Source organism: Mobula birostris, chromosome 11 (assembly GCF_030028105.1).
Source record: "Mobula birostris isolate sMobBir1 chromosome 11, sMobBir1.hap1, whole genome shotgun sequence".
In the NCBI taxonomy this organism is placed as follows: domain Eukaryota; kingdom Metazoa; phylum Chordata; class Chondrichthyes; order Myliobatiformes; family Myliobatidae; genus Mobula; species Mobula birostris.
The window spans coordinates 64,859,833-64,874,925 of NC_092380.1; the positions used below are offsets into that span (position 1 = coordinate 64,859,833).

General features: G+C 38.6%; 1 protein-coding gene across 5 annotated transcripts in view; it reads right to left on the reverse strand.

Moving 5' to 3' along the window:
- tesmin (testis expressed metallothionein like protein) overlaps positions 1-15,093 on the reverse strand; it is a 148,670-nt gene that overhangs the window by 25,527 nt on the left and 108,050 nt on the right. For all 5 annotated transcript variants that reach the window (XM_072272417.1, XM_072272419.1, XM_072272416.1 and 2 more), the window contains exons 6-8: positions 11,088-11,179; positions 6,219-6,290; positions 3,347-3,449 (exon numbers count right to left, since the gene is read on the reverse strand). In XM_072272417.1, coding sequence (XP_072128518.1) covers positions 3,347-3,449; positions 6,219-6,290; positions 11,088-11,179 — 267 coding nt within the window. The remainder of the gene's footprint in view (positions 1-3,346; positions 3,450-6,218; positions 6,291-11,087; positions 11,180-15,093) is intronic.

Consider the following 15,093-nt stretch of genomic DNA (forward strand, 5'->3'; position numbering starts at 1 on the left):
TTCTAACTAGGTGCATAGAATACGATTCGTAGATACGTGGTGAGGCTTTAGTCTCTTCCATGGAAAATGGCCGTTGGCTCATAAGGAACTCATCCGCCCTTTGTCAGGTCTCGTTTTTTCTAGTCCTGCTGAGTGTCCTCACACCCTCCTCACCAGACTAAGTCTGGTGGGGGAGCCGGCCCATTTTTACCAGCACCAAAATGAACTTGCCCTTAATGGAAATTGCCTTATAAAAGGATAGAGAGTTTTTATACTATCCAAACTGAGAGTTAAATTGTTGGATGAGCTACATGCCAGTCATCTAGGCGTGGCAAATTAAAGAAATGGCTCGAAGCTTTGTCTGGTGGCCTGAGATAGATCATCAGATTCAGTAGCTTGCCATGTACTGTTTAGAATACCAACACGTTCAGAAGATGCCAAGAGCAGCACCTCTCCATCCCTGGCAATGGCCTACATTGCCCTGGTAGAAATGAAAGGTGTCCAGAGTGGTCAGAACCACTTCATGCAGTCTTAGAGTCAACTCCTACAACCACCACGTAGGAGAATTGAGATTGTTTCACAAGTCTCTCCTGCTACTCCTTGTCAAGAAAGATGTAATCCCACAAGAGTAAGAAATCCTCCACAGTGATGAAATCTTTAGGCCTTAATGGCACAGCTTAAAATTGACCCTGCTGTGGAAGTCTATATAGTAGTTCTATAATATAGTATACTGTATACAGTATATATATGTGTAACAAGTTAAGACATGTATATATATACATATATATGTATATAAGTTGATATTGAGGTTTATAGCTTTGCAGTAATATTTGAGTAGGATTGTAAAAATATATTATTTGATTAAACATTCTTTGTTGTTCATATAAATTATTACGGGTTATATGTACAAAGTATGTGAATGGTATATGTCATTATACCACCACATTATAAATGCACACTGAAGTAAAAATGAAGTAGACAAAATGTGTCTGGGCTCCTGCATCTCTCTTTCGATTTGTTTTGGAGTTACAAAACATAGCAACTTTTACTGTTGTTTCCTCCAAAAAATTGAAATACGTAGTGAAAACCGATGACATCTTCTGAGTGCTGTCTCAATGGCAATCCCTGTAGGTGATGGGTTGCCTTTTGTTATTATCACAAATCGTAACTTTAAAAACATATTTTCTTAAATACATACTTGAGCCAACAAAAAACTAAAGACATTTTACTGATATTTTTCAACATTCAATATGTTGGAGATACTATGATGTCATGCTTTCTGGAACCAATGAAGATCTGACCTGGGAGAAGGCATTTTGGGATTAATATTTACTTTACAAGAAGTTGGAAATATACATGGAGAAAGAATGAATGGGGTTTAATCCAGACAAGAGTGAAGAGCTGTACTTTGGGAGCTCCCTTAGGAGTGTGATGCACAGAAAGATTTAGGGGTGCAAGACCATAGCTTCCTGAAAGTGTCAGCACAAAGAAATAGGTAGTACAGAAGGCATGCATCATATTTGGTTGCAGCAGCATAGAACTTTGGCGAAGCCATGTTTGGAATATTGTGTGCAGTTCAGGCCACTATATTACAGGGAGGGTATAGGGGCTTTTTAGAGAGTGCAAAAGAGGTCTATGGTTTTGACTCAAAACATTGATAATCCCTTTCCTCTTACAGATGCTGTTCAACCCACTGAATCCCTCCAACAGATTGTTTATTGCAAAAAAGATTCACCTAGATATTTCCTACATTAGAGAGTATTAGCTATATGGAGAGGAGAAACTTGGAATGCTTTTTCTGGAATGTTGGAGGTTGAGGGGCAAACTGATAAAGGTATATAAAATTATAAGAGGCAAAGATGGAGTACATAGAGCCATTTTTCCAAGAATGGAAATGTCTCATACTAGGGGACATAGATTTAAGGTGACAGGAGGAATGCTTAAAGGAAAGTTTTGACAGAAATTTATTATACAGAGAATGGTAGGTGTCTAGAATCATTACATGGAAAGGTGGTGAAAGCAGATATGTTACCATTTAAAAGGCATTGCGAAAGGGATATGAACATTCATGGAATAGCAAGATGTAAACAATATGCAGGCAGATGCAATTAATTTAAGTTGGCATTATAGTCAGCATAAACATCATAGGCCAAGTGAGCAAAAAGCTACAGAACCTAGGCCTCTGTACCTCCCTCTGTAACTGGATCCTCGACTTCCTAAACGAACACAACCTGTGCTGGTTGGAAATAGCATCTCCACCTCACTGACAATTAACACAGGGATGTGTGCTTAGCCTGTTGCGCTACTCCCTCTATAACCATGACAGTGTGGCTATGGATAGCTCAAACAATATCTATAAATTGGCTGATGATACAACCAATGTTGGCAGAATTTTACATGGTAACAAAAGGCATACTGGAGCGAGATATACCAGTTAGTTGAGTGGTGTCGCAGCAATAACCTGGCATTCAATGTCAGCAGGACCAAAGAGCTGATTGTGGACTTCAGGAAGGGTAAGATAAGGCAACACAAACCAATCCTCAGAGTGATCAGAAGTGGAGAGAGTGACCAATTTCATGTTCCTGGGTTTTAGTATCTCTGAGGACCTAACCTAGATGCAACATATTGATGCAGCTATAAAGAAGGCAAGACAGCAGCTATATTTCATTAGGAGTTTGAGGAGATTTGAATCGTCAACTAAAACACTCAAAAATTTCTACATATGTACCAGGGAAAGCATTCCGACTGGCTGCATCACTATCTGCAGTGGGGGGCTAGTGCACAAGATCTAAATAAGTTGCAGAAACTTGTAAAACTGTCAGCTCTACCATGGGTACCAGCCTCCGTATTATCCAAAACATCTTCAAGGAGTGGTGCCTTAGTGTAACTCAGTTTTTTTCCTCTGTATTATTTATCATGTATTTCATTATACTGCTGCTGTAAAGTTAACAAATTGCTCAACATATGCCGGTGATATTAGAAGTGATTCTGATTCTGAAACGGGCTGTTCCATCACTGTACTATTCTGTGTTATCTATGTTCTAGTCACAGAAAGAGAATTGTTTTATAAACCTTTCTTTATCTACCACTGTTAATATACAGAGCCAGGTATAAAGTGGAATTGAGAGACAGTAGTAAATGAGTTGGAGGCTCTATAATATTTCAGATTTTGGAGCATTTATAAAGATTACATTCCAATTTTATAAAACAGGAAACAGTTGCAGTTGAAGTGAATGATTCTGAGGCAAAGTTTATCATACAAATCACAACTCTGTGGTGATTAAGTCAGGAATCTTAATGAAAAAATACTGTTTTACTGAAGTTGAGCATATGCACCTAATATCATTTAAAGATGCCACAGTCTTACCTTAATTGCTTTGAACCTTTCTGCTTCATGCTCAAAGTTGTTGAAACAGTTAGTGCAGTTGCAATTACTGCAAAACTCTCCATTGGCAAAGCAATCACAATACCTGCAGCAGAAACAGACACCTACAGAATATATTACAAATAGTAAGGTAATGACAAAATTTACAGGGAGGACTGCAGAGTACTGAATTACTTTTTAAAAATAACTTGAAGCCTTTTAAAATTATTATTAAAATATGAGGAGGCACTCTAATAAGTTCTTCGTATTTCTTTATTCAACTTACCTTGTTTTTTGTTCCAATATTGTTCTTTTTAGTTATTTTGATTTCCATGCTCATGAACTACCTCTGGATTTGAAAAGCAACCAAAACGTCTTTTTGTGTTTCTGCCTGTACAATTACAGTCTGCACTGTACAATTATAAAAACCTGCACAGTTGTTCAGCTGTCAGTCAGGAAAAGGGGAAAATGAAAATGTCAACTCATTGTGGTAGATTGTGAATAATGAAACATAATGATGTGTTCATTGAAGTTGAGGAGTAATTTCTTCAGCCAGATGGTGGTGAATCTATGGAATTCTACGCCACAGAGGGTTTTGCAGGCCACATTATTGGGTGTATTTAAGGCAGACATAGAAAGGTTCTTGATTGGTAAAGGGGTTAAAGGTTACAGGAAGAAGGTAGGAGAATGGAGTTAAAAGAAAAATCAACCATGATTGAATGGTGGAGCAGACAATGTGCGCTGAATGGCCCAATTCTACTCCCATATATCTAATTAAGGGCCTCTTGCATGTACTGCACTTTCCTTCATGCTGCTTCCAATTGATCTAAACTATATAGACTTAAGAAGTTATTGACTCAAAGATACTCTGCATTCAATCTCTGTAACACCACTTGCTTTCTGAGTTTCATAATTTAATTTCAGTCTTTTAAAACAGCCCAGCTAGTTGTTCGTTGTCCTCTGCAAACAATTTCAAACTCGAACTGTGGATTTATGCAGTTTAACTTTCAGTGGAGAGGGTTGTACATACCTAGCAGACAATACAGAACATTCTTGCTGAACAAATCTCACACAAAAAAAGTAGTTGTTGTTATTGAAGTTCAACCATCCCTAACAAATGGATTTTGCTGTGGGAGTTCCTCAGGGCAGAAGCCTAGGCCCAGTTATCTGCTGCTTCAGCATCGACTTTCCTTTAATTATAACGTCAGAAATGGGAGTATTTGCTAAAGATTGCAACCTTGTAACTTTTCAGGAAGCTAAACTGTCCGTAATCACACGCAGCAAGATGTAGATAACTTGCAGAAGGGTTGAGAAGTGGCAAGCAAAAAAAAAAAACAAATTTCATGACATATGTGAGTAATGATAAACCAGATTCTGCTAATGGTCTCTAATGGGGACTGACAGTGGGAAGGGGGCAGGGAGAGGGGAATCATGGTTGGGAAAAGGGGAAGGGAAAGGGGAGGGAGCAGGAAGTAGCACAGTGACTTTCAGCAGTGATCAGTAAACCAGTTGTTTGGAATCAAATGACCTTGCCTGCTCTCAGGGCTGTGTGTGTCTGTACCTGTGCCAACCCCCACCCCTTGCACTCCTTCTCGCCAACCTGTCCCACAGCCCTCAAGTGGCACTCCATCCTCACCAGTTCCAACATCCTTTGCTTCTGCCAGTTTTGCAAACTCTCTCTCCGCTCCACATTGACAAATACATGCCATGGGGAAACTCTAGATGGTTTCTAGAGAAGGTTACATGGTCAGCACAACATTGTGGGCCAAAGGGCCTGCAAGATGCTGTAGATTTCTATGTTCTAATATGCCTGCTAAACAAACGCTAGGCCAAATGATAATCTCTAACAAAAAGCAATCTAACCAACAATCTTCAATATTCGATGGTGTTACCATCGCCAAGAATTACACCATAAACACCTTAGGGACAATTGCATAATAGAATGACAAATAGACTCCTCACATAAATACAAGAGCAGGCCAGAGGCTGGGTATCAGACAGAGAGCGAGTCCTGACAGCCCAAAAGCTCCCATTAACTTACGGCAATGACGGAATACTTTCCTTGCTTGTGATGAACACAGCTCCAACTTTCAACAAGCACAATACTATCCCGGATAAAATGTCCTACTTGATTCACACCCCATCCAACATCTTAAACGTTCATTTACTCCACCAATGGCTGCAGTGTGTGACCATCTGTAGAATTCTCTGGAGTTACTTGTGCTGACCACTCTGACAATTTTTCTTATCCCCATGTCTTTACTGCCAGAAGCAGGCACCTGGTAATACCACCATGCTGATTTGCAAATATGTTGTCATTCCTTCACCTCTGCTAACTCCAGACCTCAGAACCTCCTTGGTCAACCACGCCTTGGTTTTTTCACCAGCAGGACTGCAGCAGTTAAAGAATGTAGGCTATAAAATTGTCAAAATTATGAATGGACAATAAACACTGGCCTTTCCAGCAATATCCACATCCTACAAAATTAATATAAACATAGAAATCCAAGTATTGAAATATGGTTAGGCAACTAATCATCAGAAGTATATACACTTTATCATGGCTAGTTTTACCACTCTTTCCACTCAAAGCAGGTGTTTGATACACGAAGTTATGTTCTCACAACCTTTCATCTCCAGGTAATCAGTAAACATACCTCCTTTTTGTATCTCTTGTTCAAAAACGAGCAAAAATAGAAACAATGGAGGTAAAACTAGGCTTATGTATTCATTGCTGGTGAAGAGAATCATATAAAAGCACTACCACATAATTCAATGAAAAACAATTAAATATTTTTTACCATTCTGTGTATTGTTTATAAAAATGAAAGAGCACCATTAGCGTGAGACTGTACAGCTACATTGTATTACTTACAGTTTGAGGCACTGGGACTTGGTGCAATTGCACGGCTTTTTAGACCTTGAGTCTGTTGTCAATATTGGCAATCTGAACAAAATAAAAGAAATTTCTCACAATATACTTATGAATTATTTCTATAGCTGAACAGTAGAAAGAACATCCATTAGGAAAGCTAAGGACCTCTTTCCTCTGATAAATATGAACAAGTATGAATTCCTCTGTGTAGGTTCAATGAACTGGTACCGGCAATAAACCCAAACAGTGACATTGCTACTATTATTATGACAACACAAGAGCAGTCTGTTCAAACCTGGGAGGGTGGTTGGTCAATACTGGTCCCAACAGAGTAATTCTTTCGAGTCGCATTCCCCATCTCCTTATTTCCCTGCATCTCTGCAATTATTCCCTTTTATATGCTCATCAGCTTCCCTTTGGCTCTATTTGCCACTTAACTACCCTAAAAAGTAATTTACACTTGTCAATTGATCTTTGGGACGTGGGAGAGAAAAGGGAAAATTTATGAAGTGGCAGTGAGAATGCCTAAAGCTCATATTGAGTCAGGACTGCACATCAGATCAACATCAAACCTAAGCTACTGGAGACGTGAGGCACCAATTGCTACACCACTGTGCCACCATGTCTTAATGGATAATTTTGTCTTCACACTCTTTATTTTATTTAATCAGTGTGTATCATCTCAGCCAATAAATGCTTCCTTCCTAATTTCCCTTTCTTCCAATAAAATAGAGGTCTAACAGTTCTCAAGCAACAGAAACATTCATTAAAACACCACCGCGCAGACAACTTAAGCTGGTTTCCTGGTTGGGAGGGGAAGAGGGGAGAAAGATTTTCTTTCAAGCATCACATACAAAAATCTTCGGCACAATTAACCATTGTAACTATGTACAACCTTAAGAGTTAGATGAGAAGCACAAATTTTACTAGCAAGAATTTACCACTATGGTGGGAACTCTTAAAAGCAACTGTTAACATATACAGTAACTACCAAAGGAACAATTGGTACGGTCAGGTTTTCTTAACTCTATTTGCCTACCAGACCCAAGACAGAAACCCTTACTGGAACATTCAACAGGTAGAAGTATTTGCATGTGAGTGCAGTTTTCTTCAAAGCAGATATGCCCAGAGCAGTTTGGGTGAAGACTGCTCATTTAATTTACAAATGAGGAGTCCTCTTTCTTCTCGCTGACCTGCCTTTTCATTTGAGGTCCATGTAATTTTGTTCCTAATGGCGACTCCTTTGCTTGTATCTTCGGAAATAGCTCTGTTTCTATCTTTAATATCTCTATTTTTCGCATTCAAGGTTCTTTTGAATACCCCGACCTGGAGTTACATGCTGACTTCAGTTCTTTGCTGGAATGGGACCAGCGCTTGGGGTCTCACAACTGGCCGTTATTTAATATACCAAGGACACGGCCTAGAAGATTAGCGCACCTTCAGAGTTTTGGGATTTCGTGGCTCTGGAGGCGACAGGGCTTGAGGTTGGTGCTTCAGCAGGAAATCGGTGTGTCGTGGGAGATGGAAGATTGAAAGCAGCAAGGCAGCTGCTGGCTGTGTACCCAGAGACACGAGTTTTTTGGGCACAGAGCTCAGAAAAAAGCGACACAACAGACTTCTAACATCGTAAAACAGCGAGTTGTTTGTTATGTCTCCCCTCTTGCTGTGAAACCCAGGCACCTCTTTTTCCCTCATTAGGGAAAATTATTCCCTTATTCGAGCCTGTGGTATGGCAAATTACCGGGTGAATGAGTAGTCTTTGGGAACTGCAAGTCAGTGTCTTTATTGATATTTTGCTGCATGCTTGAGTGCTTGGTGGGGGGGCGCTGATGCATTTTTTGCTGGTGGGGGAGGGGTATCATTGCTTTGCTGCTGCTTACGCATAGGAAGGGGAGCTGGGGGGGGCTTTGGGCTTCTAACATTTAACTATCATTCATTCGTTGGGGCACTCTGTTTTTGTGAATGATTGCAAAGAAAAAGAATTTCAGGATGTACATTGTATACATTTTTCTGACATTAAATGTACCTTTGAAACCTTGAATATGCATATCCATTCCCTAACCTTGAAGCACTAAGCCAATGTCTTGCATAGTTATGACATAACTGTTGTGATAATGCATCAGAATACAATGAATCATTTTATGTATTACCTAAATTAGTTTCTAGGCTAATGATTCCTACAAATATGTAGTTCCATGGGAAGATACCAGTAAATCATCACTATCAAAATGCTTGAGGAACTCAGCAGGTCAGGTAGCATCTATGGAAGGGAGATTCAAAGTTTCAGGCCAGGACCCTTCATCAGAACTCTGGATTTCCAGCATGTGCAGAATCTCTAGTGTTTTTAATCATAACTACCTTATTGCAATGCTGGCTTGGATAGAGAACACAAGTGGGCTTTTCAATAATGGAAGCACCACGGACTCTGCAACATCCACTTGTGCATTTTCAACTTCTGGATAAAGATTTACAACTGATCCCGGGATTACAAAATTTGTGGTGCAAAGGATCTAAGAATCCCAAAAAATAAAAAACAAAAAAAAACTTAGCTTGCAGGTACAGTCCTAATTAAAAAGACTTAAGTGTATTAAGACTTAATACACAAGTGGGGTAATTTTGCTGCAATTTTACAGGGAGATCACAGCTGGAGTACTGCATATAGATTTACTTTTGTCCATATTTAAGGAAATAAAGTATCTGCACTGGAGGCAATTTATGGACAGTTCATTAAGTTGATTGCTGGGATAAAGGAATTGATGTACAAAGCAAGATTGGGATATTTGGGCCTATGCAGATTGGAATTTAGAAGAATGAGAGGGGTTCTTATTGAGATATATAAGATTTTGTGGGTTGTTGATAAGGTGGATGCTGAGAGGATTTCTCTATAACTGTGTGTGGGGGGAGGGGTAGAGTGATAGAATAAAGGGTTGGCCGTTTAACCAGAAATGAGAAGGAATTTCTTCTCAGAGGGTATGAATCTTTGAAAATCTCTGCCCAGAGATCTGTTCAAGGAGAGACTGACCGACCGACATTTAAACTCCAAAGAATCAAGGGCTACGAAGTGGGGGTGGGGGCATGGCCAAGATTGGTCCAGCCACATTTTTATTGAATTGTACAGCAGCCGTGAGGGGTAAATTATTATTCTTCTATTCTTAGATTAGGACCAGGGACCATGGTTGGTTTTATGTTCCTTGGCTTAGAGATACATGGGGCAACCACAATGCTTCTATTTTCTCACTGAGGATCTATTAACAACAGAGATTAGTCTGAAGTGTGCACAAATGTGCAAAATGGTACCAAGGGATTTTGGAAAGCTTAGTGAGAATTGGGTAGAAATTATTTCATATAACTCAACATTTCTGTGCAGCACATAAATAAATTTACTCTGAAACATTTCTGTTAAATAAGATCAGGTCATTTGCACTTAATTGTGTCTCAGATTTGTGCCAGGTCCTCTGTACATATGAGGTGCATACAATGAAGGCTGGGGCATCTGCAGAGATGTTTAATTGCATGCAACATGTCTCAACATCATTCAAGGTCCATGACCAGTGATGAACATTAACACTTGAAATAGCTTTAGTTGGAGACTTGTGTTCTTCTTTGTCATCAGTTAAATGGGTCCATACTTAAGTTCAAGTTCAAGTTTATTGTCATCTGACTGTTTTTGTGTGTGTGTGTGTGTGTGTGTCTACATATATAAATATATATAAAACCAAACAAAATAACTTTTCACTGGACCATGGAGAGCATTCACAAAACATATATCACAGACACATAGATAGATCTTTTATTGATCCCAAAGGAAATGACAGTGTCACAGCAGCATTACAAGTGCACAGATATACAAATATTAGAAAAGAAGTAAGAATAAAAAAAATGTTACCTCGAACAGTCTAACAGGAGAGTGTCATCACTGCCCAGCTATAGACTGGCTCATTATAGAGCCTAATAGCTGAGGGTAAGAATGACCTCATATAGTGCTCTTTGGAGCAGCGCAATTGTCTTAGTCTATTACTAAAAGTGCTCCTCTGTTCAGCCAAGGTGTCATTCAGAGGGTGCGAAACATTGTCCAGAAGTGCCAGGATTTTCGGGAGGGTCCTTTGTTCTACCACAGCCTCCAGTGTGTCCAGTTTGACTCCTATAACAGAGCCAGCCTTTATAATCAGTTTATTGAGCCTGTTGGCATCACCCGTGTTGATGCCATTGCTCCAGCACACCACAGCATAGAAGATTGCACATAAAACAAAATATCACCACAAATAAGTTAATAAAATATTACAAATGCATGTCGTGTGCAGCATAGTTGAACAGTAAACAGCTCGCTGTCGTGGTGATGAGACTTCAGTTGTGGGACAGTCTCACAGCCTGGGGGAAGAAGCTGTTACCTGCTCTGACAGTCTAGTGCTGATGCTCCTGTATCTCCTCCCTGACAGTAGTGGGTCAAAAAGATTGTGCAGTGGGTGGTTGGGGACCTCACCAATCAGTAAATGTCACAAATAGGGAGAAAGTAGACCCCAGTGATCCTCCTTTAAGTGGGTTTTCTGCCATGAAGTATGACGTGTGGATCTTATATCAGGTCACTGCCTCTTTCCCCAGTGATGTCCCCTGATTTTGTTTTCCTGTATGTTTTTAAAAGAGGCCATGTGATCAATGAAATTTAAGTTCACAAGGATCTGGAATAGGTTTTCTTAAATTAAATTTATCTAAGATGTACCAGTTGAACATTCTATTTTTTTTTTGACCAAGTAGAACTTTTGATGTGGCTACTTAGCTCTGCTTACAAAAGTTTCTATTTATTGTCTTTAAATTTCTAAGGATTGCTTTAGCAACAATAGTAATTTAAAATAATTCAGTGCACATACTTACCTGGTAAGAGATATAGTGAAAGGGATATGGACACACGGCTCTGTGCTAAGATTGCCGGTTTCGGTGACTGGACCACCAGGTGCTTGATGCAGCTGCTCAAAACAAAATTAGGTGACTGAAAATACAGTACTACACATTTAAAATTTATATTTTCTGTTAAGTATACTGACAATGTAATTTTACACTGAAGTCAACAAGTTGAAATCACATTTAGAATGAGAAACCAAGGTTTGTTGCTAAACTAATCATGAACCTAAGGGCATCATAACGAAGTAAGTCAGATTCTGAGCTCTAATATCACTTCATATCTTTACTTCTGTACATACGAGATGTTTATCATAAAGCAGTAGGGAGTGGTCAAAGTAAATGTAGAATCACAGCTGTGTTAATCTAGATTGAGGAATAAAGTGACATTGTTGGAAACAAAAGTATTCCCATCTTGACTGATTCAGCAGGTCTTTTATTCTTTCAACTATGAGGTGTGACTTGTAGAAAAGGGCATAATAATTCAATAAATTTCCAGTCCACACAACCAGCTGCACATAAGATCTGTGCTTCCAATTTGATCCTTTGTGCTGAATTGATTGATTTCATTCTGAAAAGTAGAGACAATATATTTAGCCATGTGTAAGGCAAAAAAAAAATAGCTGCACAGCACTTTCTGTTAATGCCTTCTGTTGGAAGAAGACGGGATGAAGCTCATATTCCATTATTCTCAGGCTCAGAGGTGAAGGCTACATGGAGAGTTTCACCTTTCACAAGACAGTACCTCACCATTAATACTGAAAGGCATCACAAGCTTTAGGAATATAGCTCATGTATCAGAATCCTTGCAAAGAGAAAGATCTTTAAAAATTGATGATGTATATGAGAATAAATAACGAATAAATCTGAAATTATTTATATTTGGAACAATTGGTTTACTATGTCAAAACTAGATTTTTTATATTGTATTTAAAGAACTAGGTAGTCAATTTGCAATGAAAACTAAATTTTAAACTTGCTTTCAGAAATATTAAACTCAGTTACTGCAAAAAATGAACCAAACCATGGAAAGCATGTTATTGAACTTTCCCTGTTCCCTGTGTTCAAAACTGAAAGTGCTGGAAATTATTGAGTGTGTGCTATGGATAATAGGGTCTCTAGTGGGTCCTTAATTTTGTTATAGCTAGGCGTGGTAATAGGGACAAGCTCCCACTACCTATCAAATACTCCCAATGGCGTGCATCTCATATAGCCTCTGACAACCAAATCCAGCTCGCGGCCTTCACGTGTGGCTTAACTACTAAGCCCAGCAGAACCGTTTCCACTGACAAGGGAAGGGACAAAGGCAGGTTACTGGTGCCTTAAAACCAGTTGCTTCTGGCTGATGAGGCATGTCAGCTATGGTTGGCAGTTCATCTAGGAGAAGGAAAACTCTGATCTCAAACTTCCACTGCCTTGTGGCTATATCCACTCATGGGAAAGACTTCGGGACCAAACCCTGAGGGAAAAATCTGGAGCTGGAGTCTCTAAGGCAGTCCTATTTTGAGTTCAATGGAGACTGGCAACTCCTGCGATGCTGCTGGTACCAAACTTTATCAGTCTCTGCCGTTTCTTTGAGTTCATCAGATGCATGGGGGGGGGGGGGGGGGAGGCTTGCTCTCCATTTCGTACTGCCCAGGCTTGCACATCTAGACAGCTAGAACGCAACAGCCATGGTCAACACTCACACATGTAGTGATGATTTAGGGATTGGTAAAATATAAGAAATACTAATGCAGGTGAATGGCAGCAAAATAAGATAGTAAAAGCAAAATAGATGGAATGAAGTGTTAATATTTTCACTGTATTTTTGGAAGTCAGGTCACGTGATCATAAACAGTAATAATGGACAACAAAGATTTTGCTTCTTGAATACTTTTGGCTGTACCTTATGGATTTTTGGCTGCTGATCATGAAAATTGCCTTGAAATTTCCCTATAATGCACCGTTTTTTGAAAAAAAGTCATCTGTATTTGTTATTTCAACTCATAACTCGTCAGAATAACTGATACCAAGATTAAGGGAGGTATTTTTATTGGTCCACAGATCAAATAGGTCATCAATAACAGCCAATTAAAAAAAACTTCTATTGGGCCCGGAGAAAATCACATGGAAGGCATTCAAAGATGTTTTTGAAAATTTTCTTGGCAACTATAGAGCACCAAACTATGCGGATCTGGTTGACAACACGCTTCAAGCATTCAAAACCATGAAATCCCTTCAAATATCAGTGCTAACAGTTTCACCAGGACATTGTAGTCATGGAGAAACAGTATCAGTGCAGCTGGAATCCATCAATCTTAGTTGATTATTGTTGGACTCTTGAGAAAGAAGCCTCAGACATAGAGTACTAACGTAATGAAAATCATCAATAAAACATTTTTAGCTTAGTCAGCACCATTATGCATTTAAATGCATTATATTCAGTATAAGTTAATTTCTTGTTTCTGAAAATTCCTATGTAGTCTGAAATTATATTTGTGCTCAGCTTCGAGCGGTCCATCATAAACAAGAATAATTCTGAGGAAGCAACACTTCTGGAAAAAATTGTCCAATGTAATCAATGGTTATCAATCATTTCATTCACTGTAATTTTATTCCTTTTCAATTTTTATTTTGTAAATTGGTAAAGCAACCTTTCATGTGGGAATTAGTTAAAGACTTTCTTCAAATTAAGCCATGGTATATCATAGAACTAAGTAATGGCACTTGGGATACCAGTTTATCAAAACAGAAGCTTCAACAAGGGCCTCATGAATTGTAGTCAACAGCAAATGTAGCTTTCTCACATTTTGTAATCTTCAGTTTTGTTACTAATGGTAAATTGTTTTATAGATTCGAGAGCTAACTGTTGTAATCACTAGATATTAGCCAATTTTACGAATTTTGGATGGATTAAATTGAAAATGCTGCCATAAATGCTGGTTAAAGATGGATGTTTAAAGGTATAACAGGAGAAAAATACTTTTAAGTTGTGGTATTTGGAGTTAGGAAGGCAAATAGAGCTTAACTGAAGAAATACCTAAAGCACTTGCATTATATTTTTTGTCTTAATTTCACTGACAGCTACATATATTGTAAAGTGTCTCATAGACTATTTCCATCCTAATTAACTAAGTTATAAATTCTGTGGATACCACAGCGTGTTCCAATTTGTATTCTTATTAAGCAAAATAGATTTAATGGCAAGTGGGATACACACTACCGAAAGAAAGCCTAGGCCACTTTTATTGCTGAAATTTGTTCCTACAGAAGTTATTTCCCAAAAATATCAGGTCAAAAGATGAAGGACAATGAAAGTTTATTTCAGTTTCAGTAAGTACATTGAATTTTACATATTGATGAGTGTCTAGCAAATCAACAAATTCTGGCAAGTACATAAATAAAACCTGTATCGTTGATTAAAAAATAATTACTTCACAAGTGCATTTTCAATGTTTCTTTCAAAATAGAAGTCATTTCTTATTTGCCACTATTAACAAACAATTAACATATTTTAATTAAATTATGTTGTTCATTTAATGAGATTTATGCACTCTATTGAATAACATAGAAACATTTGGTCTAATACTGATGAGTTCTAAAATACTGCATTTATGATAGCAGAACACCATCATTGCCAACACAAGTGTTGAGAAATTGGATCCATTTGCATGTTTTTATGCGCAGTTTGTTGTTTTGTACACATTAAAACATGAAAGTAATCATTTCCAGATCATTTAGCGATCATTAGAAAATTGGAATGCGCAATTCTGGATGTGTTTCACTGGAGAGGCGGCAGATGACTGTATCACATCAGTTGAACGGTGGTTGACTCCACCCACCCTAGTAGTCACCTATTCACCAAATTGCCATCAAGGAGACGCTACAAATCCATCACCACCAGGACTACTCGTCATCTCCGAAGCTTTTTTCCTGTACTATCCAGATTCTCAACAAAACTCACTCAGGTGTAATACCAACTGTTCTTGCACAGCATCAA